A 25,844-nucleotide genomic window follows, 5' to 3' on the forward strand; every position below is an offset into this window, starting at 1 on the left:
AAACACCAGCTGTGAAGATTCCCTCATTCTATAACAAAATAGCATCATACATATATCGGCAGGAACCACATATATTGGGTTATACATAGCATACACAACATACATAGAAATCATGTGAAATGTAAACTGAATAAAGGAGCAACAGGCTGACTCAACAAATAGTTATAAACACTAAAACTCCAAAAGTAAGAGTCAGCTTATCCAAAAGGCATGTAAAATATCAGATCTTATGAAGCACCAGGTATTGTGAAAGCGCTCATCGTTTTCATTGTTTTTATTGTTTTTTCATGTGTGTGGCTCATTAAAATATTTTACACACTTTTCGGATAAGCTGACTCTTAGTTTGGATACTTAGAAGTCATAGTACATCTTAGCCACAACCCAATTAGATACCAGTGCTTTCAGTGTCCAATTTAGTGAATAAGAACTTTCAATAAAATGCTGGAATTGAAGGCCACTATTTACTGTTTATTTACACCCTTCAGGACCTAGACCTGTATCTTCTGTCACAAGCTTTTCTTATCAGATCAGGCAATCCATTACCAGCATGTTACCTGAAGAAACAAGATAGACTGGCATGCTGTTCCTGTGTAGGGAAAATTACTGTAAATGCATTTTAGCATGCAAACACTCATCAGTGCAGTTCACATCTCTGAGGACTAAATGTGTATCATAAATTATTTGTGCTAAAATCCATTCATTTAACTAGATGTCACAATTCAGTCATATGCCACATGGGCCATCTTCAGCTGCTGGGGATTACTGCAGGTCAGCTTCTTTGCTGTATGTTCTTAATTTTATTTTTTTTTGCTCGAGGGGGGCAGAAGTGGAAGGGTTTGTTTAAATGTCCTTTCCCTCCACTTTTTCTATATCATCTGGCAAGTCAGGTTATGATCCATGGCATAGGAGGTTGGCAGCTCAAAAACGTTTATTTTCCAGGTTTGAGGCTGTTAGCTGCTGAGGCTTTCATTCATATGTGTTTATTTACTACCCTTCCTAGTTTGTAAGAGCCAGCCTCACCCTTAGAGTTTGGATTCTGGTGATTTTTCCTACCAGAGATTAATCATGCAGTTCCTCAAAGAGGACCTCTAACTAACCTGCACTGTGAAAAATCCAGCCTCCCCTTAGAATACAGACTCAACAGTGAAGAGGCATTATTTCATTCTTTTGCACAGACCACTTCCACAGCTCTCTAATGTGATTCTTTGAAGTCATTTTTGGCAGCCAGCCTTTTCTGCCTTGTGAGTTTCAGAACTCTCCAGGAAGTTATGCGCAGTGAGCTTCATATGGTATGACTTACAGATCACATGTTGTTCAGAACAAATCATTATTTCTCCTTTTAATGGCCTCTGAAATTTCCCCAAACCATTCCATGTACCTTCAAGTCTTTTTCCTTGGAAACTTCAAATAGTAGACAATATCTGCTACCATGAAGTTTAGTGAGTCTAGTCGCTTGCCTACTGTCATCTAGACTGAAAAGGGAGCGAAGAAATCAAAAATACTTTTTTTGAATAGCTCTCCTTCTAGTGGTATACAGCCAAAATGATCTACTACAAGTTCTGTGGTGCTAGTAGCTCATGCCAAACTTGCTTGCTGCTAATTGCTCAAAAAAGCAAGTTCTCCAAATCTACCTAGCCTGATCTGCTATAACTACTTAGTCCTCCTTCCACTGACCTACAAAACTTTATAGCTCCACCACAGCCCTAAATTTATCCCAAACATTTTCACCCAGTGCTAATCCAAGTCCTTGTTCCCTTACCCTAAAACTCCACACCCTTTCCCTAACCTGAATGTCCCTGATAGCACCCTAAATCTAAAACTCCAGCCCCTCTCCCTAAACCTAAATTCCCCATTTTATCTGTAGCCTTAAAACTCCCCTCCCTCTCAATAAACCTAAAACTGCTTTCCTATTCCATTTCCACTGCCTAAACCTAAAACCCCTAAACATTAAACTCCCCTAAACCTAAATCCACATCCCATTCACTGCCTTAATCTACACTCCCACCCCTCCCTCTCCTTCCTGAGGGCTGCCACAACCCTGCTCAATCCTGAGTAATGTGTTTGGGTAACGTGCAGCAGGTTTGAACATGAGCTGCAGCGTATGTGAGCTACAACTGTAGTTTGCATCTGTACACTAATAGTACAACTTTGATTTGAACAATTCTTTGTACCAGTCTATATGTGTCCAATTTTTTTCATCAAATCCATCTGGCCATTTGGGCTTACATGACTAACTGTGGCCCTTTCATTCCCCAGGCCAGTTACTCATGTATTCCATATGTTTCCCATCACCAGATGTGAGTAGGTGTCTCCCCTTTCCTGGACAGAACTACTTTAATAAGCTCATAATTTGTGGAGAATCAGTAATGAATGATTGGGCCAACAGACAACAGATGATGGGGACTTGATGGATGAGGAGACAGGGACCAGAAAAAAATATTACAAAGGAAAAAAAATGGAAATTTCTCATAATGACATGACATACTTCAGAAGTCCTGTTAAAGTTCAACACTACTAAAACATGAGAACTCAACATATCTGAAGGTCTTCAAAAGAGACTTAGATTGCGGGACCCCTGTTAACCATTCCCCATTCCCTATGGGAATAAATGCACCTCTTGAATTTTATAAATATGATGATTTGAAAATTGAAGGCTTTAACAGAGGTTTATGTTATAATAAATGTAAATGCATGCACTGTGAGTATGACCCTTAAAATAGCAGCAGATGATGTTGGCATGGACCTCAGCAGGTAGCTTGGAATTAACATGAGAATCACTGTACTTTGGGTGCTAAGCAGCAGGAGAAGAAGATCCCACTGGATGGAAACAGCTTTGTTCCAGGTGATTGTATGATATTAATATATCTCATAATGCACATTTGGTCGAACTACCCAACTGTCAGCCTAGGCGACTCTGTTCACAAATTACCCATACCCCGAGGTGAGGCAGCCTTGAAGTTGATATTAAATCTGATACTACAGGCAGTAAAGCCCCTCTGTTGAAGCAGTGTGTTTTACATAGAGGAAGATAATGACTTCCTGAATATGTTCCTGAATGCATTTATCAGTTCATAGGTAAACACTCGGCTATCAGTCTGTAGACTATCATAAGCCTAGTCAATAACCAGAGTCAAAATCAAGCCATGTTCCATATATCTATGAGGTTGAGACCTTAACCGTAATGCAAAACTTTTTCTTGATTGATTTGACTTTCAATATACTGGTGCTCAGAGAATTGTCTAGGTGCCAAGTACTCTAAAGTACTTTTCAACAGTCCACCACTGTGATAATTATTTACATATCCATTCATCAAGGTTTTGGTGGATGATCTAAAACAACGACTGACAAGTTAGGTGTCATGACGCAACTCTGTAATTTCAGTCGAATGTTAAAGGCAGTGGTATACAAGTTCCTAACTCTATATAAATCTTTCCCTTTACAGGTCAGGTCCAGAGCAGGAAATGCATTGAAGATGTGATTCAGTTTGCTGCAGAGGAAGGACTCTTTCTCATGGCTGATGAGGTAAAACCCATACTGTTGTTTACCTTTATATTCAAATGCTCTTAAAAAATTTATTAGCCTGGGTATTGTATAAACTTGTTGCAGAAATTAGCATGTACGATGAAACCTCACATACTAGAATTACATTATCGAGTGACCTGTATTATTGTCTGGTTAAGATATTCAGTCTGATTCAGACAAATCTTCCTGAAGATAATGTACAGAGTTTATACAATCTTTATGTTTCAGTGCCCGTTTATCAGATTGCTACACAGTACTCTTTCCTTTTTGTACATATTGTTGCTTTAACTTCACAGCTAGCAGTTTATGACCATTCAGCTGGTAACAATGAGTTCATAAGAAACCATTTACATGACAATATCTGTGAGACATCATAGAAACATCAAACCAGCTCTATTCTGTATGTAGGTGACTTTGGGATTCACACTTGTGCACAAATGTATATGCTTCCCTGAGTTTTCCACAGCATCTACTGCTAACCTTCCTTAAGTTTTCCTTCTCCTGTAATAGGAAGGGATGCCTGGGACACTCCATAGTCCTCCTCATCTGGACCTATGGATTTCTACAACTGATCCTGATCCTAGACCATATAAGCATTGTAGAATTTCCCATCTCTTTCCTGGTAGCCACATTTTACCAGTACAAAATACTTAAAAGTTGCTGGCCAGCTGTTAGACTGTTGAAGCTGCCTTAGTGAGAGTTCTAGTTGGCCTTTTCCTTTCTAATCACTTTTAGAACTTTTTGCACAGCTGACCAGTGAATTGTAGTTGACTCCACTCTTTTTTGAGTAAGTCAGCAGCTTGTTGCATAATCTGACAGAAAAATATGTGCCTCTGCATATTTGTGGAACTCTGAAGCAGCAATTTTTGAAGTATATTAAAGGAAGAACATGCTGATATAAGTATATTTTTACCACTTAGTGGTCAGGCTGTTACAAAAGGAAATGGTGACATAATTCTGGAATAACTCTAATCATTACTTGTCACCTTCAACCACTGAGAATGTCATAGAAAGTACTTTTTTTTTAAATCACAAATAAGTAGACAACATGGTTTAACAAGTTATTTGTGCAGAGAAATGACATAAAATTTACATGTCAGCCTAATATCAGAAAACTTTAATGAATTTTCATTGTTTGTGTATCTTGTACATACGTCAAATATCATTTCACACTGACATTCTTGTTAAACTGTCCTTAAACACCATTAGATATTCAATTGAATGCAGTTGCCTGATAGGGCAAAAAAAAAAAAAAAATCCAGCTCTGTTTTTCTTGAACATAGAATCTTGTAATACAAAAATAAAGACAGATGCACCATTGTGCCAGAGGCACAATGTTATACTTATGACTAATATCATCTTATAGGGTCTCACATAATATTACAAGAATCATTTTCAGATTACTTTACTACACCTTTTGCAGAGTAAGGTGCTGTAGCAGCGTCTGATGTTTCACAGGCCTGTGCTGTAAGAGCCTCTGATGCTACCAGCACAAACCATAACTGCTTCTTTCCTCACCTGCTGGAGAGGGCAAAGCTGTAATATGCAATTACTTCCTATCCAACTTGTTAAGTGTAAAGGAGCTATATTCTTTACACAGGTAAACAGTCCCAGTTCTTAGAAATGTACACTTCAATTGAGTATTTGTAATGTTTAGAAAAACTGTTAAAGATAATGAAATGGAGGATGAGCAGTGTATGTTATAATAAAATGGAGGATGAGCAGTGTATCTTATAATGAAATGGAGGATGAGCAGCGTATGTTATAATGAAATGGAGGATGAGCAGTGTATGCTATAATAAAATGGAGGATGAGCAGTGCATGCTATAATGAAATGGAGGATGAGCAGTGTATGTTATAATGCAGTGCATCTTATAATGAAATGGAGGATGAGCAGTGCATGTTATAATGAAATGGAGGATGAGCAGCGTATGTTATAATGCAGTGCATGTTATAATGAAATGGAGGATGAGCAGCGTATGTTATAATGCAGTGCATGTTATAATGAAATGGAGGATGAGCAGTGCATGTTATAATGAAATGGAGGATGAGCAGTGCATGTTATAATAAAATGGAGGATGAGCAGTGCATGTTATAATGAAATGGAGGATGAGCAGCATATGTTATAATGCAGTGCATGTTATAATGAAATGGAGAATGAGCAGTGCATCTTATAATGAAATGGGGGATGAGTGGTATAAGTTATACTGAAATGGAGGATGAGCAGTATATGCTATAACGAAATGGAGGATGAGCAGTGCATGTTATAATGAAATGGAGGATGAGCAGTGTATCTTATAATGAAATGGAGGATAAGGAGTATATGTTATAATGAAATGGAGGATGAGCAGTGCATGTTATAATGAAATGGAGGATGAGCAGTGTATCTTATAATGAAATGGAGGATAAGGACTATATGTTATAATGAAATGGAGGATGAGCAGTAAATGTTGGTGAGTTTGATATAGTAGCAGACCTTCGCTGGAGTGTACACATAGCATCAACATAAACATATGTAAAGGCAGAAACTGTTTTGTCTGAAGATAGAAACACAGAAGACTTTTGCTCTGTTTTGCAGAATGTTAAGTGCTTTATTGGTCCTTTTAAAAGTTAATGAATGAGATTCACATTGTAAACCTCAGCTGAAAAATGACATTTTGTTTTTAAGTAAACAAAAGCAGCGTCTAGTTACAAATATGAGAAGGGGTGATTCTTTTGCTATACTAAATTCAGTAGTATTTTCATTTTATGTAGAAACATAATGTAGCTGTTAACACTGCTCTCTCACTGATCTGATGTGCCTTCTGTTAGGAGTCTTCCCCATTTCCTTGTGAGCTTTGACTGGCTGCTGCTATATCCCTTAGCATCATAAAGACATTGGATTGTATTATGTATGTGTTTGTGTGTATGTGTGTATATGTTTGTGTATGTGTGCATGCGGATATTTGTGTGTGTGTGTGTGTGTGTGTGTGTGTGTGTGCGTGTGTGTGTGTGTGCATGTGCTTGAATGTTTATGTGTGTGTCTGTGTCTGCGTATCTGTGTGCGTGTGTGTGTGTGTGTGTGTGCTCGTGCTACTATATGTGTATTGATGCTCCATTCAGGATTAATTTTGTTTTCATGTGCCCACTAAGTGCTAGGATAGGCTGTAGTCCCCTCTTCCAACCCTGGATTGGATTAAATGGGTTATCGGTGAATGAAAGAATGAGTGGTTAAATCTACAAAAAGAGTTTAGGTGAATCAGTTACATAGGAAGGTATGGCCAAAGATTGATTGTCTCTCTTTTGAGTCATAGGATAGTGTCCCTTATGAGCAGACTACATCACAGCATAATGGAGTAAGTCCCCAGAAAAAGGAAAAGCAAGAAGCTCAGGAAACGTAAAGAAGAAATATGGACATGGGAAAGGAAAAGAGATTTAATATGGTGTAATATTTATGCAAAGGAGAAAGCAAAACTAACCAATACAAAAAGAGCAGCACCAAAGATGTTTGAAGAAAAATATAGGCAAGGGAATCTGGATATGGAAAACTTCACAATACAAAAAATAAGAAGACTAAGAGGAAAAGCAGAAAAAGAGATTAGTAATGGAGAAGTCAAAGAAATAGAAACTGAGGTTATGGAACAGCTGCAAAAAGAAGGATTCAGTGTAGTAAATTGAATACAGAAAGCCCCACAACAGGATAGAGCAGTGGATATCCAAATTAAGGGAAAACTAGTGGAACAGGAAGCAATTGGCCAGGTCCCATATCGAGATATTTTGGAGCCTTCCACAGGAAACCAGTATAAACATTCATTTGAAGCTAGACAGCAAGGAAAGGAACAGGAAACTGTGGAAACTCTGATGCAGTCAATGTTGAGGAGTGATAGGCCGGTGATTTCCCATATGACAGAACAACAGATGACACAGGATGAAATTGAAGAGAATGTGCCACAGGAAGATGCTATAGAATTTTCTACAGAATGCCCGCAGGAAACAGAAAACAAGGGATGTGCCCTCAGTATGGAAGAAAATGAGTTAAGAAAAGAGTTGCTTGACTTAATAGACAAAGACAGATATATCAAGCTCAATGAGAGAAATAGACTGCAGAAGGTTAATAAAACCCCAAAAGTCAGAAGCTTGATAAAACAAATGAACACAGTAATTAGGACTGTCCATAGTGATCCATGCGATATAACAGAAGTAAACAGAATATATTACTGTGCAGCTAAATTAATAACTGATAAAATTATACCACAGGAACATAGGGTAGCGAGGGAAAAGAGGGGGGCAAAAGCAAATACCATCATGGAAATATTGGGTTCCTATCGCATGATCGAAAATTGTAAATGGCGAACATGTACTGAGCGAACTCGATTGGTCAAAATGTTGAAATGTTGCATGAGTAACATGGAAATCACCACAGGGAATATTTTCCCTTTACTTCAATGCAGTGTGATCTCGGAGTCAGAATATTTAAATAGCAGGGGTGTGGGGGGTGCAGGGGGGTTGCCCCCCTGCCTACAGTAGCCAAGGAAACCACGCAAAAAACTAAGAACAAAGTGTTGGTAGGTCTGCCTACAGTGTTTAGGTAAGTATAGTTTTTTTTATTTTTATTTTTTTATTATATTTTTGCAATTTCAAACATCGCTCATATGGTGTCGTCCATATGGTGTTCGATGTTTGAAACTTTCAAAAATATAATATAGACCCCGAAATATCAACTAGAAAAAAGTATAAAACCGCTAAGACAAGAAGTGTCACTGCTAGAAGATTATGGATAGATCAACAAAAATACTAAGAAAAATAGATGTGATAAAAGCAATGTGCAGTATTAGAAAAGACCAGGATCTATTATGCACTATTGGGGATAACAAACTAAAAATTTCAAAACAGGTGGAAAGACTTAGAAAATACGAAGATAAATATAAAGGAAAAGAACAAAATAAGCACTTTATTGATGACCCAAAAATGATTTATAGAGAATTGGGAAATAAGGTAAAAGGAAATGAAAGACCGCCAAAAAAAAGAGGAAGTAGATACATTTTGGAGAAGTATCTATGAAGATCCTGTATAATATAACAACGATGCTAAATGGATAGAAATAAAAGATAGAATAAGAAGTGTAAAGTTACAGGATATGAAATGGGATGAAATAACAGCCAGAGAGATTGAAACAAAGTTGAGAAAAGCCTCTAACTGGAAAACCCCAGGTCCAGATGCAGTACCTAACTTTTGGCTTAAAGTATTAACTTCTTTGCATGAGGATTTAGCCACGAGTAAGAACTATTTATATTACATCCTGAACACACACCACGCTGGTTAACAACAGGAAAAAACAATACTCTTAGTTAAGAGTGAACCTGCAAGCCACCATAAAAATTATAGACCAATAACTTGTCTTCCAATGATGTATAAACTATACACGGGAATTGACGCGGACCAAGTTTATAGTCATTTAGAAGAAAACTCAATTATGGCAGTGAACAAAAGGGCAATAAAAGAAAGGTCATATGGAACAAAGGATCATTTGTTGTTAAACAAAGTTATAGTGGGGAACTGTAAGAAGGGGAAGAATCTAAGTATGGCATGGATTAACTACAAAAAAGCAGTGTAAAATTTCACAGTACTTTAAAAATGAAGACAGATACATTTCTTTCTCTCTTTCAGTGGCTTTTATTAACTACAGTACACATGTGCGGGAGCCTCATGGAAAGTACCAGGGAGACTCCCAGAACAAAGAAATAAACAAGCTTATATAATGGCGATATTGCTGACAGTGCAAAAATGTAAAACTGGACCAATTCGATTATTACACAGGGCAATTAACCAATCAAAGGTTTACCCGTAAACAAGACAATTCACATCATCATATCTCTAGGCAAAAGGGAAAATCAGATATACTTCCATAAAAGGCACATTTCCTGCCTTCAGACAGAATCTAGCTTGTTCAATATTTTTCCATTGTTCACAGTTCAGTTAACAGTACCCAGTACATCGCAGTTTATACAAACTGTCACATACTCAATTCCCTTGAAACACATGCTTTGGCTGTTCATATTCTACAATCCCCCATTTGATGCTGTGTAAGCATCATCATTTAACCTGTCATACATTTGCCACAGATCTAGCATAACCATGCTACTAGTCTTTTCATCATTGAGAGACATTTTAATTTCATTATCTACAGTCATAGAAGCAGGCATATAAAATTTAGGCACTTTTTTTTCACAGTTTTTGAAGATATCAATTTCAAGATCAGTGCTTTGCTTAAAAATAAGACAATGAAAGCAACAATTGCTAATACTGCAATTAACAAGATCAGCTTCAACAGTCCACCACCCCAAACTGAGAACAGGTTGGTTAACCAAGCCCATGTTGAGCTATCAGCCTCTTTGGCCTCTGAAAGTTTGGAAATTCTCTGAATCAGTTCAAGGTGACTCTCAATTTCACACTGATTGTCAGGGATAAAAGTACAGCACTCCTCCTGGATTAAAGTGCAGGTTCCTCCTTTTGCCGCTAGGGTGAAATCGAGGGCCATATGGTTTTGGAGTACTACAGCTCTCATAGCAGTCAGTTCATCAGTTACTAATTCTAGGGCAGAAAAATGTAGCATTACTCAAGATTTCGAGCAGTTTAGATAACTTTCTCAGTTCCCAAATTGATTTCACTGCTCTGTATGACGGGATTATACCAGCCCATGATATTACATCATCACCCAAGTCCATATGGGACAGTCCTTTGGTACTAGCATGAGCCAGGTCATGATGATAGATCCATGAAGCATCAACTTTACCTACCAGACTGGCAGGCTTCTTGACTTCCCGAACGTTCCGAATTTTTCCCTACATGTTGGATAGCTGGAACTAGGTACCTCAGGGAACAACTGCCAGACCAGTTTGCTGGTAGCCATTTATATGCTTTTCTTCCACACACAAAATAACAGTTCTCTACTTTGATGGTGATATTGATAGGTTTAAAGCGATTCTCAGCATTCTGCCACCCTTCAAATATTTTCCAGTAGACAGTTTCTATTTTCTGGGAAAAGTTAGCTATAGAGTTTTTCACAATTCTTGATATAGGTGAGAAATCAGTTACACAACCCCATGCAGTGCAGTTTTATACCACCGTTTTGTTGCAATGGCTCCACCCTACTCTGATTTTATCCAGTTTCTGGAAACACACAGTTCCATTTTGTTGGACAGACAACTGTAATGCTACTTTGTGTTTTGAAATGACTCTTGATGTGTCATAGATCAGATTCGTCCATGTCTCTTTAATCCCTAAAGGAACTATATTTAGCATCAATCCCCCATGAACCGTAGGAATGGCAGTGCAGATCCAGCAATTGGAAACATTAAGGGATGATGCATACGTATATCTTATGGCTTGGTAGGTATTGAATGCTGGATGCCATGCAGTTCTTTTGGCACAAGGTATTACTGTAGCCGAAAATAGGAATGGCCACAGTAAAAATCTAAGAACAACAAAAATAACCACCAAGATTGTTGCACAGTACCACAGTGGAAATGGTGGTCTCGGTGGTACGGTATGAGAATGGAGAAGTGTTCCGATTGAAGAAATGTCAGACATTGTTAGGTGCAGGAACAGTATGGCTTTGAGTACGAGAAGTGATAGGTGGAGATTCTGGAGCCATGAAAGGTAGAGGTGTTTGATCTTCGGAAGGGACGACTTTCTTAACGTGTGATATATGAATCCAGGTTGGTGAGCCTTGTAATTGTACTGCTGAAGAGGTTGTCAATAGAACCAGGTAAGGCCCTTTCCAACGAGGTTGCAGTGCTGTTTTTCTGGAAAAAGACTTGACGTACACCCAGTCGCCTGGTTGTAGTTTGGAAGACGTAAAAGGATCAGGGTTATGTTGTGCAGCTGCTACTTGGCGATGATAACACTGTAAGAAAGAAACAAGAGAAGTGCAGTATACAATAACATCATGATCAAAGGCATCATACTCAGAAAAGGGTGGTGGTGGAGTCATGGGCATTCGCATAGGTCAGCCCATTAGAATTTCATGAGGAGAAAGACCTTTAGTAGGATGTACTTGTGCTCTCATAGAGAGCAAAGCTAGTGGTAAGGCCTGTACCCACGTGAGGCCTGTTTCAGTAGTACTTTTTGCTAGTCTAGTTTTCAATGTTTGATTCATGCGTTCTGTAATTCCAGATGCCTGCGGTCTATATGGACAGTGAAAATTTAGAGTGATGCCCAACATAGTACACAATGAGTCAATTAACTGAGCTGTAAAATGTGTTCCATGGTCTGAATATTTATAACAAGGAACACCAAATCGAGGTATAAAGTCATAACAAAGTTTCTTAGCAACTGAGATAGCATCATTTTTCGCACAAGGGTATGCTTCTAACCATCCAGAAAAAACATCAACAACAGTTAAAACATATTTAAAACATGCACAAAGTGGTAATTCAATAAAATCCCATTGCAAAGCACAAAATGGTCCCAATGGTTTTGGTAAGGGTTGTACAGTAGCCATTGTGTCTTTGGAAATATTGTACTGTAAACAAATAGAGCATTTGCTCACAAAGTGCTGTACAGAAACAGAAAGCTTTGGGGCATACCAATCCTTTTGGATTTGTTTTATTAAAGCTTGTACTCCAACATGGGCTGGCAAATGATTAGCTTTAATGAGGAAATTTAGCATGGATAGGGGGCAGACCAATCTGCCATCTGGATGTTGCCAAATCAAATCAGATTGTTGAAAACAATTTTGAGCCAGCCATGTTTTTCTTTCTGATTCTGAGACTTCATTCTGTAAAGCTTTTAGTACTGTATCATCAAAAGTTTTCAGAGGTTGTAATGGCTGCAAAAGGTGACCCTGAACAGTTTGTGACAAAGCAGCCTGTTTAGCAGCCCAGTCAGCAAAATTATTGCCTTTACTCTCGAAAGTGTCATTGGATTGATGGGCTGCACATTTAACAACAGCAATTTCAGAAGGTAACAATAAGTCTTGTAGTAAATTATTGATATAAAAATGTTTTTTAACAGGTGTTCCAGAAGATGTTAAGAACCCTCGTTCTTTCCATAGTATACCAAAATCATGAACAACACCATGGGCATAACGTGAATCAGTATAAATAGTAACAGACTTGTCTTTAGCTAGTTTACATGCATGTGATAATGCCACTAATTCCGCGGCCTGAACGGAGGCGCCAGTTGGTAATTGTGCTGATTGCAATACTTCAGTCGGTGTGCAGACTGACCAAGCAGCTTGGAATTTTCCAGAGTTTGTTCTTAAACAGGATCCATCAATGAAAAGAACTAAATCAGGATTTTGCAAAGGAGTATCAAATAAATTCAACCTAGGAGAAAGAACAGAGTTAACTACTAACACACAATCATGTGGTTCACCCTCGTCTGAGGTTGGTATTAAAGAGGCAGGGTTTAGTGGTGGGCAGCATTTAATTTGTAAGGCAGGATTTCCCATTAAACTTATTTCGTACTTAGTAAGACGTACATTTGAAAGATATTGTGTTTTAGTTTTCAAAAGTAAGGCTTGAACAGCATGAGCGACTGCTAGTACAGTGTCATGTCCCTGGATTAGTGGAGCTGCCATATCTACCAAGACGGCAGCAGCAGCCACAGCCCGTAAGCAAGCTGGATAACCAGAAGCAACCGGATCCAATTGAGTGCTATAGTAAGCAATTGGTCGGTATCCTCCAGTGCATTGCTGGGTTAAGAGACCCAGAGCAGTCTTATTTTGTTCGCAACAAAAGAAAATGAAAGGTTTAGAATAGTCTGGTAACCCTAAGGCAGGAAGATCTACCAGGGCTGTTTTAATTGCCTGAAAAGCCTCATCATGCTGTGACGTCCAGGGTAGAGGGTCTGTAATGTCCTTTTTCAAGAATTGCAAAAGAGGGGCGGTAATTTCTGAAAAATTAGACACCCACTGTCTGCAGTATCCTATTAGACCAAGGAACCCTCTAAGTTGCCTCTGGGTTACAGGATGAGGTGCAGTTTGAATAGAACTGATACGGTTTGGGAGTATCCGACGAGAACCCATTTCAATTATGTGTCCTAAATACTGTACTTTATCTTGACAATATTGTAATTTTTATTTATTTACTTTAAATCCACGTGCGGCTAGAAATTTTAACACTAAAAGAGAATCTTCCTTACAGGCGTTACTGTCTGGGGAGGCTATAAGGATATCGTCCACATATTGGACTAGTACTGAACGTGACGGCAGCTGTAAATCTTGTAACTGCCTACGCATTTCCCTTGAAAATAAAGTCGGAGATTCTACATACCCCTGGGGCAATTGGGTCCAAGTATACTATTGCCCTTTGTAGGTAAAAGCAAACAAATATTGACTATCAGAATGTACTGGGATAGAGAAAAAGGCTGATGAAATATCTATTACTGTAAAACATTTAGCTGTAGGTGGGATACAACTTAAAATAGTGGCAGGGTTTGGCACAATTGGAAAGACAGGCATAACTGCTTTGTTAACTTCCTGTAGATCTTGCACAAGTCTGTAAGCTTGTTTGCCAGGTTTCTTTACTGGCAATATTGGAGTGTTACACGGGCTTGTGGTGGGTACTATTATTCCTTGCTGTGCTAGTGCAGAAATAACAGGGGTTGTAACAGAAATAGCCTCAGCTGTCAGAGAGTACTGTGGTACTCGCAGCAATTTTGCTCCAGGTTTTAGAGTTATTTTTACAGGGATAGCTGAAGTCAAAAATCCTACATCATTATCATGAGTTGTCCACAAGCAAGAGGGCAGGGAGTGTAAATCTTCATTTCTGTTAGAATCTTTCTGAATACACATTGATTGCAATGTGATAGTATCATCCAAGGCTGCTAAAGTGGTGTCCTGTTGGTCTGAAGGTACTTGGAGATAGACTCCATCAGCTGTGCAAAAGATAGTGGCCCCCATTTTGCACAATAAGTCTCGTCCTTTATTTTATTTTATTTATTTTACATTTGTTGACCGGGCTAGTCTAGCTGGATCAAAGTCCATTTTCAGTAGAGGCCCGGGGAGAAAAGTTCCACAGATAAAAGCAAGGTAATTGAAAAACAAGTACAATACATTTATGAGACAGGCAATGAGCAAAATACAATGATATTAGTACAGGTATGTTTATACAAATCTAAGAAAAAAACAAATAATACCAACTATGTAATAAGTACGGCATTGAATACTTTCAGTAGGGAGGGAGGGAGTATTATGTAGTTCAAATGTAATGGATACTTATAAAAACATTAATTGTAAAAATTTTTTTTTTTTTTTTTTTTTCATATTTGAGAATGGTAGTAACAATGTAATCATTAAGTCATTTGTGATCAGAGAGAAACATTGCAGAGTTGATTAAAGAAATATGAAAGTAGAAAGATGAAAGCAGGTTAGTCTGGATTGGTGCAAGAGCATAGCCAGAAATTGTTTAGATGTAAAAGAAGTTGTTTTTTAAAGAGAGGAAGAGTGGGTAGAGAGGAGATGTGTGTGGGGAGGTTATTCCATATTTTACCAACTGAGTTTGAGAAAAGGCAGTTTCCTGCAGAATTTGTAATTCTAGTAGTGTTGACTTGTAGCTGGAGGAGCGTAGTTGTTTCAGGTTGTTGTAAGGAGTCAAGAGGTTGCTAAGAGCTGGTGTTTTGATGGTTGATAAAGAATTTTATGTGCTATTAAAAGTTGTTGATAGATAAGCTTGTTAGGAAGTTCCAACCAGTGTAATACTTTTAGGTTTAGACAGTGGTGGGTTCTATACTTAGATGCTGTGGCAAATCGAGCTATATTGTGGTAAGATGTAGTTAGTTTCCTAAGGTTACCTTTAGAGAGATTAGTGTAAATAGGGGAAGCATACAGAAGGGTAGAGATAAGATGGGATTGTGCTAAGGTGGTCTGTGCTTTGGGTGTAAGGAAGGGTTTGATTCTATACAGTGAGCCAATCTTTTTATTCACTGCTTTTATTGTGTTATTGATGTGATAATCAAAGTTAAGATTATTATTAATAGTAACACCTAGCAGTTTTGTAGTAGAGTCAGGGGAAATGTGGGAATTATCACTTGCAGTAATAGTGAAGTTTAGTTGAGTAGATTTGTGGGTAGGTGAGAATAGTAATAGTTTAGTTTTTTTGGGGTTCAGGAGAAGACATCTTTTTGAGAACCATTGTTCAACGGTTGAAAAGGTTGATTGGGTCAGAGACTGGAGTTCTATTTGAGAGGAAGCCGTACAAATTATGGTAGAATCGTCTGCATATTGTATGCAGGTAGTGTTTTGGATAGATGATTGGAGATCATTAATAAAGATAGAAAATAAAAGTGGGCCTAGTATAGATCCTTGGGGTACTCCTAGAGAGATAGGTAGTAAAGTGGATAGAGAATTTTTCCAGAGTACTGCTTGTTGCCGGTTTTCAAGATAGGATGAAAACCAGGTTATGGAAGAGTAATCCAGGGCAAGGGATTTAAGTATGTGTAGAAGAAGTGTATGGTTTACCATATCGAAGGCTTTTGATAGGTCTAGGAAAAGAGAAGAGGTTAGTTTGTTGTTGTTACGGTTACAGTTGATAGTGTTGGTAAAAGAAAGTAGAGCTGTGGTAGTACTGTGTGAGGGTCTGAATCCATGTTGAGTGTTAGCTAGTAGGTTGTTATGGAGGAGATGGTTGAGTAGTTGTTTGTGTATACATTTTTCCATGATTTTGGCTAGAGGAGATAATAGTGCAATGGGGCGAAAGTTAGAAAGGTCAGTAGATTTACCTCCTTTGTGTAAGGGTATGATGTATGATATTTTCCAAATTGCTGGGAAAGTACTTTCTTTTATGGATCTGTTTATTAGGATAGAGACAGGGTAGGCAATAGGTTTAGCTGCTATTTGCAGGAATTCAGCAGGAAGCTTATCTGCTGAGGGGGTAGTGGGTTTCAGTTTTTGTAAAAGTGATTGTATATAGGAAGTGGATATGGGTTGAAGTTGAAGGGGAGGGAGAGAGTCGTCGATCCTACTTAAGAGCAGCTGAGAAATGTCAGGAGATAGGTGGTTAGCTAGACTCTGTATGGAAGTGGTAAAGAAAGTATTGAAGTTGTTGGCTATTAAAGAGGGATCATCATGGTCTGAATCCTGTGGGTTGGGTGTAACTGTTTTGCCTGGGGTAAGTAGATTGTTAATAGTAGACCAGAACTTTTTTGGTTCTTTTTTAGTGGATTGCTGAAGTTTACAGTAATAATTCTTTTTATCTGAAAGGATGGCACTTTTGGTACTGTTTCTAAGCTCTCTAAAGGTTTGATGATCTGTTGGGTTTCTAGAGGAACGCCATTTGCTCCAAGATTTATTTCTGAGTATTATTTTATGCTTAGTATTAGAGGTTAGCCAGGGTGCTGTTTTAGTTTTTATTCTAATGGTGCGACTTGGGGCATGTTGGTTTAGGATTGCAAGGAATGCTGAGTTGAAGTGCTCAACAGCCTTATCGAGTGTGAGGTGTTTTAGAGGGGTCCAGTTGTATTGTAAAAGTTCTGTTTGAAATAGCTCGGGATTAAATTGTTTTTTGGAGTATAGTGTTTTGTGAGAGGTAGGTAAGTTTAGGTTAGTTTTAGCTCTAATGATGTAGGTGAGGGAGTGATCACTTAGGTCATCTGGAAGGATGCCAGTTTGGTAGGTTTGCAGGGGGGAGTTAGTAAGGATCCAGTCTAGGGTGGTTTCTTTGTTGCTTTTTTTATTGATTCTAGTGGGACTATTAATGAGTTGTTTGAAACCATGAAGGTTTATATGAGAAGTAGGGTTAGTATTGTTACATGGTTTCCAATCAATGTTAAAGTCCCCAAGGAATAGTGTTTCTTGAGGGAGTTTATCAGAGAGTTGTTCAAGAATTTGTTCTAAGGTGGGGATATTATTTCCAGGGGGAAGATAAGCACAGATGATGTTTATTGCTTTAGAAGTGTTGATTTGTATTTTGGAGCAGATTATTTCGGCATTGTTGTCTTGGGTGAGGGTAAGGTCAAGAAGAGTAAGCTTTAGGTTTGTTTTATATATAATTGCTACTCCCCCACCCTTCCTGGTGGTGCGATCAAGTTTAACAATGTTATAACCAGGTGGGGTAATTTCAATGTCTTTGATTGAAGGCTTTAGCCAAGTTTCTGATAAGCATAAAATATCAAAGTTGTGTGTCTCTAGTAGGGCATGGAGCTGACTAGTTTTATTACAGATGCTACGTATATTGAGATGGGCCATGGATAGTAGGTTAGAGGGTTTAGAGGGTGAGTTAGAGAATGGTTTGGTATGGTTTCTTTGTGTTTTGGTTTTATTATCTTGTGGGCCTGGGTTGGGGTGTATGTCACCATCTTGTAGTAGATGGAGTAGTGTAAAATTTCGTTCTAGTCTGAGTATTTGGAAAGCATCAAGTATTTTCTTACTTTTAGATTTTAGTAGTTTGCAGTGTATTAGTCTGTGGTATTTGGCAAGAAGGTAGATGGATTGTGAGGAGGTATGTAAGAAGGAGGGGGATGGAGATGTTGCTGGTGTGCAGGTGTGTTTCGACGGAAGTGAGAGAGAAACAGTTAGGGAGTGTTCATATGAGGTTAGGAAGTAAGTAACAATAAGGGAGGAAAATAGTAAAAAGGAGATAGGTATTTTCAGTTTTGACTGGAGGATACTTGTAGTCATGGTAATGTAGTTGGAGGTTTGTTGAGAAGATGGATGTAGTGAAATGGTGTGTTGTAAGGTTAGAGTACTTTGGGAGGGAAGGACAAATGATAAGGACTGTGATGTATTAGGTGTGTTAGTAAGAGAGGGGTGGGGCTAGTTATTGTAAGTAAGTGGGTGTATCTAGGTACAGGAGTACTGCCCAGTCTGGGTAGCTTTGAATATGATTGGGGAGAAGATCAAAGGGGCATGACTATAGGTAAGATAAATGTAGGACCCCTGGGGGTGGGTGGGAATTGGGGGTAGGGAGGGGAGCGGAGTGAGCCCGCAGGGCGAACGGAGCGGGAAGAGCCAAAGAAGAGAGGTTGAGGGAAAACAATCAGTGGAGTGCTTATAGAAAAGGTAAGTAATCCAAGGGGATGGAAGAATGCTTGGTGTATAAGGACTAAGTGAGGTAGGCTGAAAATATCAGAGACAGGAGCTGAGAGGAGATTGTACAAAGGTTAACAGATAGTAGGACACGTAGGAATTATTAGGTAGAAAGAGGTTTGCAGGGATAAGCAATACTAGGAGTAGGGAGCCACCTAGTGGCCTCAGCAAGTAGTTGCTATGAGGACTCCTTACAAGGCTTGTGGCTAGGAAGTGGGGCAGGTAGCTAGAGATACTAATGGGTGTTGGTGGTCAAGTGGATGGGAGAAGCTAAGGTAGGCTGCTAGCTGATCTTGCTTTGAGAATAACAATTCTGCAGGAAGTGAGAAGCTTACAATAGTGTTATGAAAACCTGGAAGAGTTATAGGACGTACTTTCTTGTGTCCTTTCAGGAGGAGGCTATCCAAAATTGTAAGCTTTGGTCCCTAGGTAGGGTAGGCGACAGGAGTCTTAGGTAGGGTACACTTTCCCAGACCTACTGGTGGTCAGAAAGTAATAGAGTTTCTTGTGTCCTTTCAGGAGGAGGCTATCCAAAATTGTAAGCTTTGGTCCCTAGGTAGGGTAGGCGACAGGAGTCTTAGATAGGGTACACTTTCCCAGACCTACTGGTGGTCAGAAAGTAATAGAGTTTCTTGTGTCCTTTCAGGAGGAGGCTATCCAAAATTGTAAGCTTTGGTCCCTAGGTAGGGTAGGCGACAGGAGTCTTAGGTAGGGTACACTTTCCCAGACCTACTGGTGGTCAGAAAGTAATAGAGTTTCTTGTGTCCTTTCAGGAGGAGGCTATCCAAAATTGTAAGCGTTGGTCCCTAGGTAGGGTAGGCGACAGGAGTCTTAGGTAGGGTACACTTTCCCAGACCTACTGGTGGTCAGAAAGTAATAGAGTTTCTTGTGTCCTTTCAGGAGGAGGCTATCCAAAATTGTAAGCTTTGGTCCCTAGGTAGGGTAGGCGACAGGAGTCTTAGGTAGGGTACACTTTCCCAGACCTACTGGTGGTCAGAAAGTAATAGAGTTTCTTGTGTCCTTTCAGCAGGAGGCTATCCAAAATTGTAAGCTTTGGTCCCTAGGTAGGGTAGGCGACAGGAGTCTTAGGTAGGGTACACTTTCCCAGACCTACTGGTGGTCAGAAAGTAATAGAGTTTCTTGTGTCCTTTCAGGAGGAGGCTATCCAAAATTGTAAGCTTTGGTCCCTAGGTAGGGTAGGCGACAGGAGTCTTAGGTAGGGTACACTTTCCCAGACCTACTGGTGGTCAGAAAGTAATAGAGACTCTGATAGGTCTCCAAAGGCAAGTCCGCACAGCAGCCAGGGAAATCTAGGGAAAAGGATTTAAATAAATTTAAAGGCGCCAATGGTTTTACTAAAAAGGCATGATTATCCTGCAATGGTCCAAAAGTTATTGGGACCGGAACGGTTTCAGAGTACTCGATAGGTATACCGGAAACAACTACTCCTTTAGTCACTTTATTAGAAAGTGGAATATTTATGGCTGTTCTGCTAGTCAGCATAGATTTAGTTTTTTCCGGTATCAATCAAAAATGGATATGGTTTGTTTGTTTGTTTTTAACCAGTAACATAACATGTGGCCCGTCCTGATCCACAGGAAGGAAGGGGTACAACTGATGTTGTTTCTGCTCAGGGAACCTTCATTGTGGTTGTTGTTGAGGGTTTGGCATCCAGTTAGAATTCCATTGTTGTGGCACCTCAGTGTATGGTGCACTTTGCTCTGCCAAATATGGACACTCATTTTTCCAATGGCCTGTCTGGCCACAATTGAAACATTCATTCTGATTACTTGAATTCTGGGTTTGGGTGGGTTGTGTGCCTTGATAGTTTTGTTTATTGTGAGTAGCTGGACTGTGACCTCTACCCCTCCCCCATCCCCACCCTCTACCTCGATGACTGGGTTGGCCCAGAGCATTACACATTTGAATTTGTGCTTGTACTAATTTTTCATGTAAATCCTTCTTTTCTTTAGCCAAATGGTCAGATAGGTATTGTACTTGCTGGACTAACTCATGCAGGCCCAGACTGGGCCAATTCAAACATACTTCTTTTAATTTATCTCTCACTTGAGGGCGTAACCCATTCACAAAAGCAGCTGGCAGCCCGCTCTGTGCTGGCCCTTCGGTGGGCTCTGGGTATCCAGAATATGCCTCAAAGGCATCAGTAAGTCGTTGTAAATATTCATCTATAGGTTCATCTTCTCTTTGTAAGACTGATTTAATGTTAGACCAATTTGGGGTAGGTGGTACTATAACAATAATGGCATCAACAATTTGTTGTCTAACCGCTTCAAAACCATTTTCCCCTTGTGTGTTATGTCTTGGTATTGGGGTGGGGACATTAACATGATCCCATATACGTTTCATGAGATCAGCTGGAACAGCGTATTGGAGGACAGCTTTAACTTCTACTATAGTAGGATTTTGTAAACATATGTGTCCTGCTAATATGAGTTGAAACTTTGCTGGGTTATTATGAATGGGTGGAAGTGATTTGGTAATAGCTTGAAAATCAACTGCCGACCACACCCCAGGTACGATGAAAGTAGCCGGTTGTTCCGCATCTCTCGCATGTGCTGGATTTGGAACCTCCCTCAGTGGAAATACTCCTGCTTCATCTGACGAGCTTGTGCTCGAATCAGAAGTGAAGCTTTGATGAGATTTAACTGGATTAATGTAATCATCCTTATCCTTAATTACAATTGGGCATTGCTTATAATATTTACCCTTGTGTGAATAAACCATTTTCCTATTTTGAGGTATTTTTGGCTGACTGGACCTAGGGTCAAAAAGCATTTGCACTTTTCTTTTGTGCTGTTTCTTAATCTTAGAGCGGGTCACTCTAGGGAATGATTTGCCTGTATCTATTTGGTGGGGTTGATCTATAGTCAGGCGACTAGGCTGGCCTCCTATCACCTGATCTTCCCATCTGGGGCCTTGATGTGCTCTTCCATCCGCCGGCCTTCACTCGGTAATGTAGAACTAACAGTTCCATCCTGTAGTTGTGAAGGTTGATGTTGCGGTGGAGGAGCCGTAGGGGGTGGGGGGAACCATGGATTATCATCTTCAGATGATTCTGGTATCTGTAGTTTATTTAATTCTTGTACTGGATATAATCCCTTAAAGAGTGGGTCTTTTAAATGTTTACCATTAGCTATGTCTAGATTCTTAGTAGTTTGTTGCAGTTCCTTTATCTGCTCTTTTAACTTTTGTTGACTATCCTTAAGACTATTAACGACCGAATCGTTTTCTCGTTCTTTTGCCTCACACATCCAATCATTAAAAGCTGCCCAGCACAACCCTGGTATTTTCCTTTCTTTTTTTAATTTTTTTTGTAAATTAGTTAGAACATCTTTATTAAAACTACCATTTTCCGGAAAAGCAAGATCGCCGTCATCTTTAGTAAGGGCGATCCACTGATCTAAAAACATACAACTACCCCGGGACACCCGATAAAACATATAACCAGCTGGTGTACTTTTATCTGGCTCATTTATTTTTCCCGCACTCACTCCCATTTTCACTCAGTACCCCACTATCACTCGAATAGCTATACTTGTTTACCACAAGTTTAGCTAAGGCGTTATGAAAATGTCTTGTTACCCCACTCTCATACAAGATGCTATACCTGTTTAACACAGGTATAACTAAGGCATTATAAAAATGTCTTATTACCCCACTCTCATACAAGAAGCTATACCTCTTTGACACAGGTCTAGTTAAGACATTATAAAAACGTCTGTTTCCCCACTCTCATTCCTCCTTTCATATGTATGATGCCAGTTTATTCTCCGGATTAACCCCACTCTCATATTACGTATTCAAAGCAGAAAAGAAATGCATGCCACTTACCTTAAAATGACTGAAGGAGAGAAATCATAACTTTGTCAGAAAAAAAAAAAAATTTGTTCATAAAACTTTAGAAGGCAGACAGGGACAGAAAAATGAAAGAAATACCACAGAAACAGAAAAATCTGTTGTGGGCCCTTTTAGCAGTATTTCGTTCAGTTCTCAAACTGCTGCAGCTTGCTCTTAATTCAGATCCGAGTAAATGGCACCAATTGTAAAATTTCACAGTACATTAAAAATGAAGACAGATACATTTCTTTCTCTCTTTCAGTGGCTTTTATTAACTACAGTACACACGTGCGGGAGCCTCGTGGAAAGTACCAGGGAGACTCCCAGAACAAAGAAATAAACAAGCTTATATACTGGTGATATTGCTGACAGTACAAAAATATAAGACTGGACCAATTAGATTATTACACAGGGCAATTAACCAATCAAAGGTTTACCCGTAAACATAAGACAATTCACATCATCATATCTCTAGGCAAAAGGGAAAATTGGATATACTTCCATAAAAGGCACATTTCCTGCCTTCAGACAAAATCTAGCTTGTTCAGTATTTTTCCGTTGTTCACAGTTCAGAGTTAACAGTACCCAGTACATCTCAGTTTATACAAACTGTCACATACTCAATTCCCTTGAAACACATGCTTTGGCTGTTCATATTATACAATAGTATCCCACATTCATGGATAAAAGAGTGCTTACAATGTATAAGATACACCCTACACTGATTGACTGCATTACAGTAACCATGAAACAGTGGCATACCACATTGCAATTAATCCATGATAAATGACAGATTATTATCCCACCATTGCTATTCTGCCTTGCCATTAATCAATTAAACTGTTTACTTAGCATTTTAAGCCATGGCTACAATTTGGCTTCTAGAAAACAACAAAGTCTAATGACTTCTCATCTTCTCTCTGTTGATGATTTAAAACTGTATAGCTCATCAGATGAGGAATTGAAAGCACAGCTGCAGGTTGCCAAAATTTTTTCATATGATATTGGAATGTCATTTGGTGTTGATAAATGTACAAAAGCAACCTTTAGAAAAGGAAAACTGCAGCACCAGGAAAACATCAGTTTGGGACAAGAATGTGTTATAAAAGAACTTGAGCAAGAGGGAGTGTATAAATACTTGGGAATTGATGAAGGATCAGCAATAAAACATGAACAAATGTGAATAAAGCTCAGTAAGGAATACTTTAGAAGATTTTAAATTAACCCTGAAAACAGCATTGACATCTAGGACCAAGATCCAAGCCATAAATCAATTTGCTCTTCCTGTCCTAACTTATATTTTTGGAGTGATTGACTGGCCCCAAAAACTGTTGGATAGATTGGATAATAAAACAAGAAGGATGCTTTATGCTCACCAAATGATTTATAAAAATCAATGTATACCAAGATTATGTATTCCCCGTTCAGAAGGAGGGATGGGCCTCCTTGAAACTGATTACATGTATAGATCTGCAATCGTGGGACTCCACACATATCTACTGACCTCACAAGATCCAAATATAGTGAAAGTTTTGAAAACATGAGGAGAATAAATCTAAGATGACATCTTTGCTTAACTTAGCAGAAGCATATCAACATCAAGCAGGAATGGAAATCAAACCAGAAGTGGATAAAAACCAGGCAGCAACTGAATGTGCCAAAAAAGAAAAGAAAGAATATAAGGTAAAGGACCAGATGAGAAGGAAGAAATGTGGAGAAAACATAAATATAATTGCAAGTAGAGAAAGCTTCTGGAAGAGCCTCATGTTGATCAAGAATGAACGCAGGAATGGTTAATTCACATCAAGAAATGAAAGGTTAATATTGGCAGCTTTTTTACCAAGTCCATTGAACACGTGGGAGAAACAGACATATGTAGGTTTTGTAAAACCGAATTGGAAACAGTCACACACCTTGTTGCTGGTTGCGACGCACTAATGGCAGAGGGACTGTATACTGAAAGGCATAATAATGTGGTGAGACTTACACTGGAGAGTGTGTAATCATTATGGTATCGAAGTGGCTGAAAAACACTGGAATCATGAGCCACAAAGAATCATAGGAAATGATTAAGTTTATATCATATGGGATCACCCAATACCAATAGTTCAAAAGATAGATGCTAGAAAACCAGATATAGTGGTCCAGGAAAAGAAGACAAAAGTAGCATTGATTATTGAAATTGCCACACCTAGTGACTACAGTATCTTGTGTACAGAGAGACATAAAGTCATAAAATACTTTGATCTGCAGGCAGAAATGAAAGCCATGTGGAAGAAAGATACCCAGACAGTTTCAATAGTAGTAGGAGCAACTGATCTTATAAAAAAGAATTTACAATCATATTTAGATATGTTACCAATTTATATAACACCATATGAATTGCAGAAGGAGTCATTACTGGGCACATTGAGGGTGCTGCGAAGAGCACTTTTGGCTAACATCAAACAGTGAAACAATACTAATTTCATGAACTTTAATTGTACTTTGACTTAGGAATGGGGTCCATTCCTGTCATGGCATTAGAAACCCAAAAGACTTGGAGAAATTAAAAAGACAGATTCCCTTTGCTTTACAATGAAACCAGCACTGCTACTTTCAGTCATTTGTTGCCTACCAGGTTCCAATGCACGTGATAAAACAGTTTAGCAAAACTAGTATTGCTTTCATAAGTTCTTGAAAGAACATATTTGTTACACAGTATAAGTCCAGTCTCCTGCTTTTTAACTCTAGTGTTTATTGCACTTTGATAAGTTTAGAGCCATTTCATCTGCTAGCCATTGCTCTTCCTTCAACATAACAACTTGTATTAGCCATTTCAGTTTGCAGATTCTTTTTCTAAATCTCATTTGTATTCTCTGCTGTTTTTCTTTAGTTTTGATTGCTGGTAAATACTTCTGACTCACTGTATCTGAACTATATATTTATAAAACAATTCAAACAATTCACATAATTAATCCAGCAAAACTATTTCTTTTTTTTCCTGTTTCTTCCTAGCAATTTCTTAATTCCCTTTTACAAATCTTTTGTCTCGAACTTGCTATCTGCTTCTAATTTTATTTTTTGTCTTATTTACTTATTTTTATGTTTATCAATGTTATTAAAATTCTTGATAAGACTCTTGCTCTTACTCAGTGTATTACTAGCCATCTAGGCCAGTGATCTCCAACCTTTTTTGACCCGCGGATCAGTTTCATGTAAGACAATTTTTCACAGACCGGCCATAGCACACGCATATTAAGCAAGCAATAATGCCCGAAAGGGTGTGTGTTAATGTGTAATTAACACTGGCATTGGGCCTCTACACCCCTGGAAGGGTATTAATTACATATTAACACATACCCTGGAGGGCATTATTATTTTTAGACAGGAGACTGGTCTGTCTGTAAAATTGTTGTGTTGTAGTTACTTATTTTTTTTTAAGTACTATATTATTTTTTTTACATATTTTTGATGT

At 38.7% G+C, this 25,844-nt stretch overlaps 1 protein-coding gene across 1 annotated transcript in view; it reads left to right on the forward strand.

The window, feature by feature from the left end:
- Positions 1 to 25,844, forward strand: part of GPT (glutamic--pyruvic transaminase) — a 528,517-nt gene that overhangs the window by 336,642 nt on the left and 166,031 nt on the right. Inside the window, exon 6 of the mRNA XM_044067427.1 lies at positions 3,443 to 3,522. Coding sequence (XP_043923362.1) covers positions 3,443 to 3,522 — 80 coding nt within the window. The remainder of the gene's footprint in view (positions 1 to 3,442; positions 3,523 to 25,844) is intronic.

Source organism: Protopterus annectens, chromosome 3.part1 (assembly GCF_019279795.1).
Source record: "Protopterus annectens isolate FY-2018-M chromosome 3.part1, PAN1.0, whole genome shotgun sequence".
Taxonomy (NCBI): Eukaryota; Metazoa; Chordata; order Ceratodontiformes; family Protopteridae; genus Protopterus; species Protopterus annectens.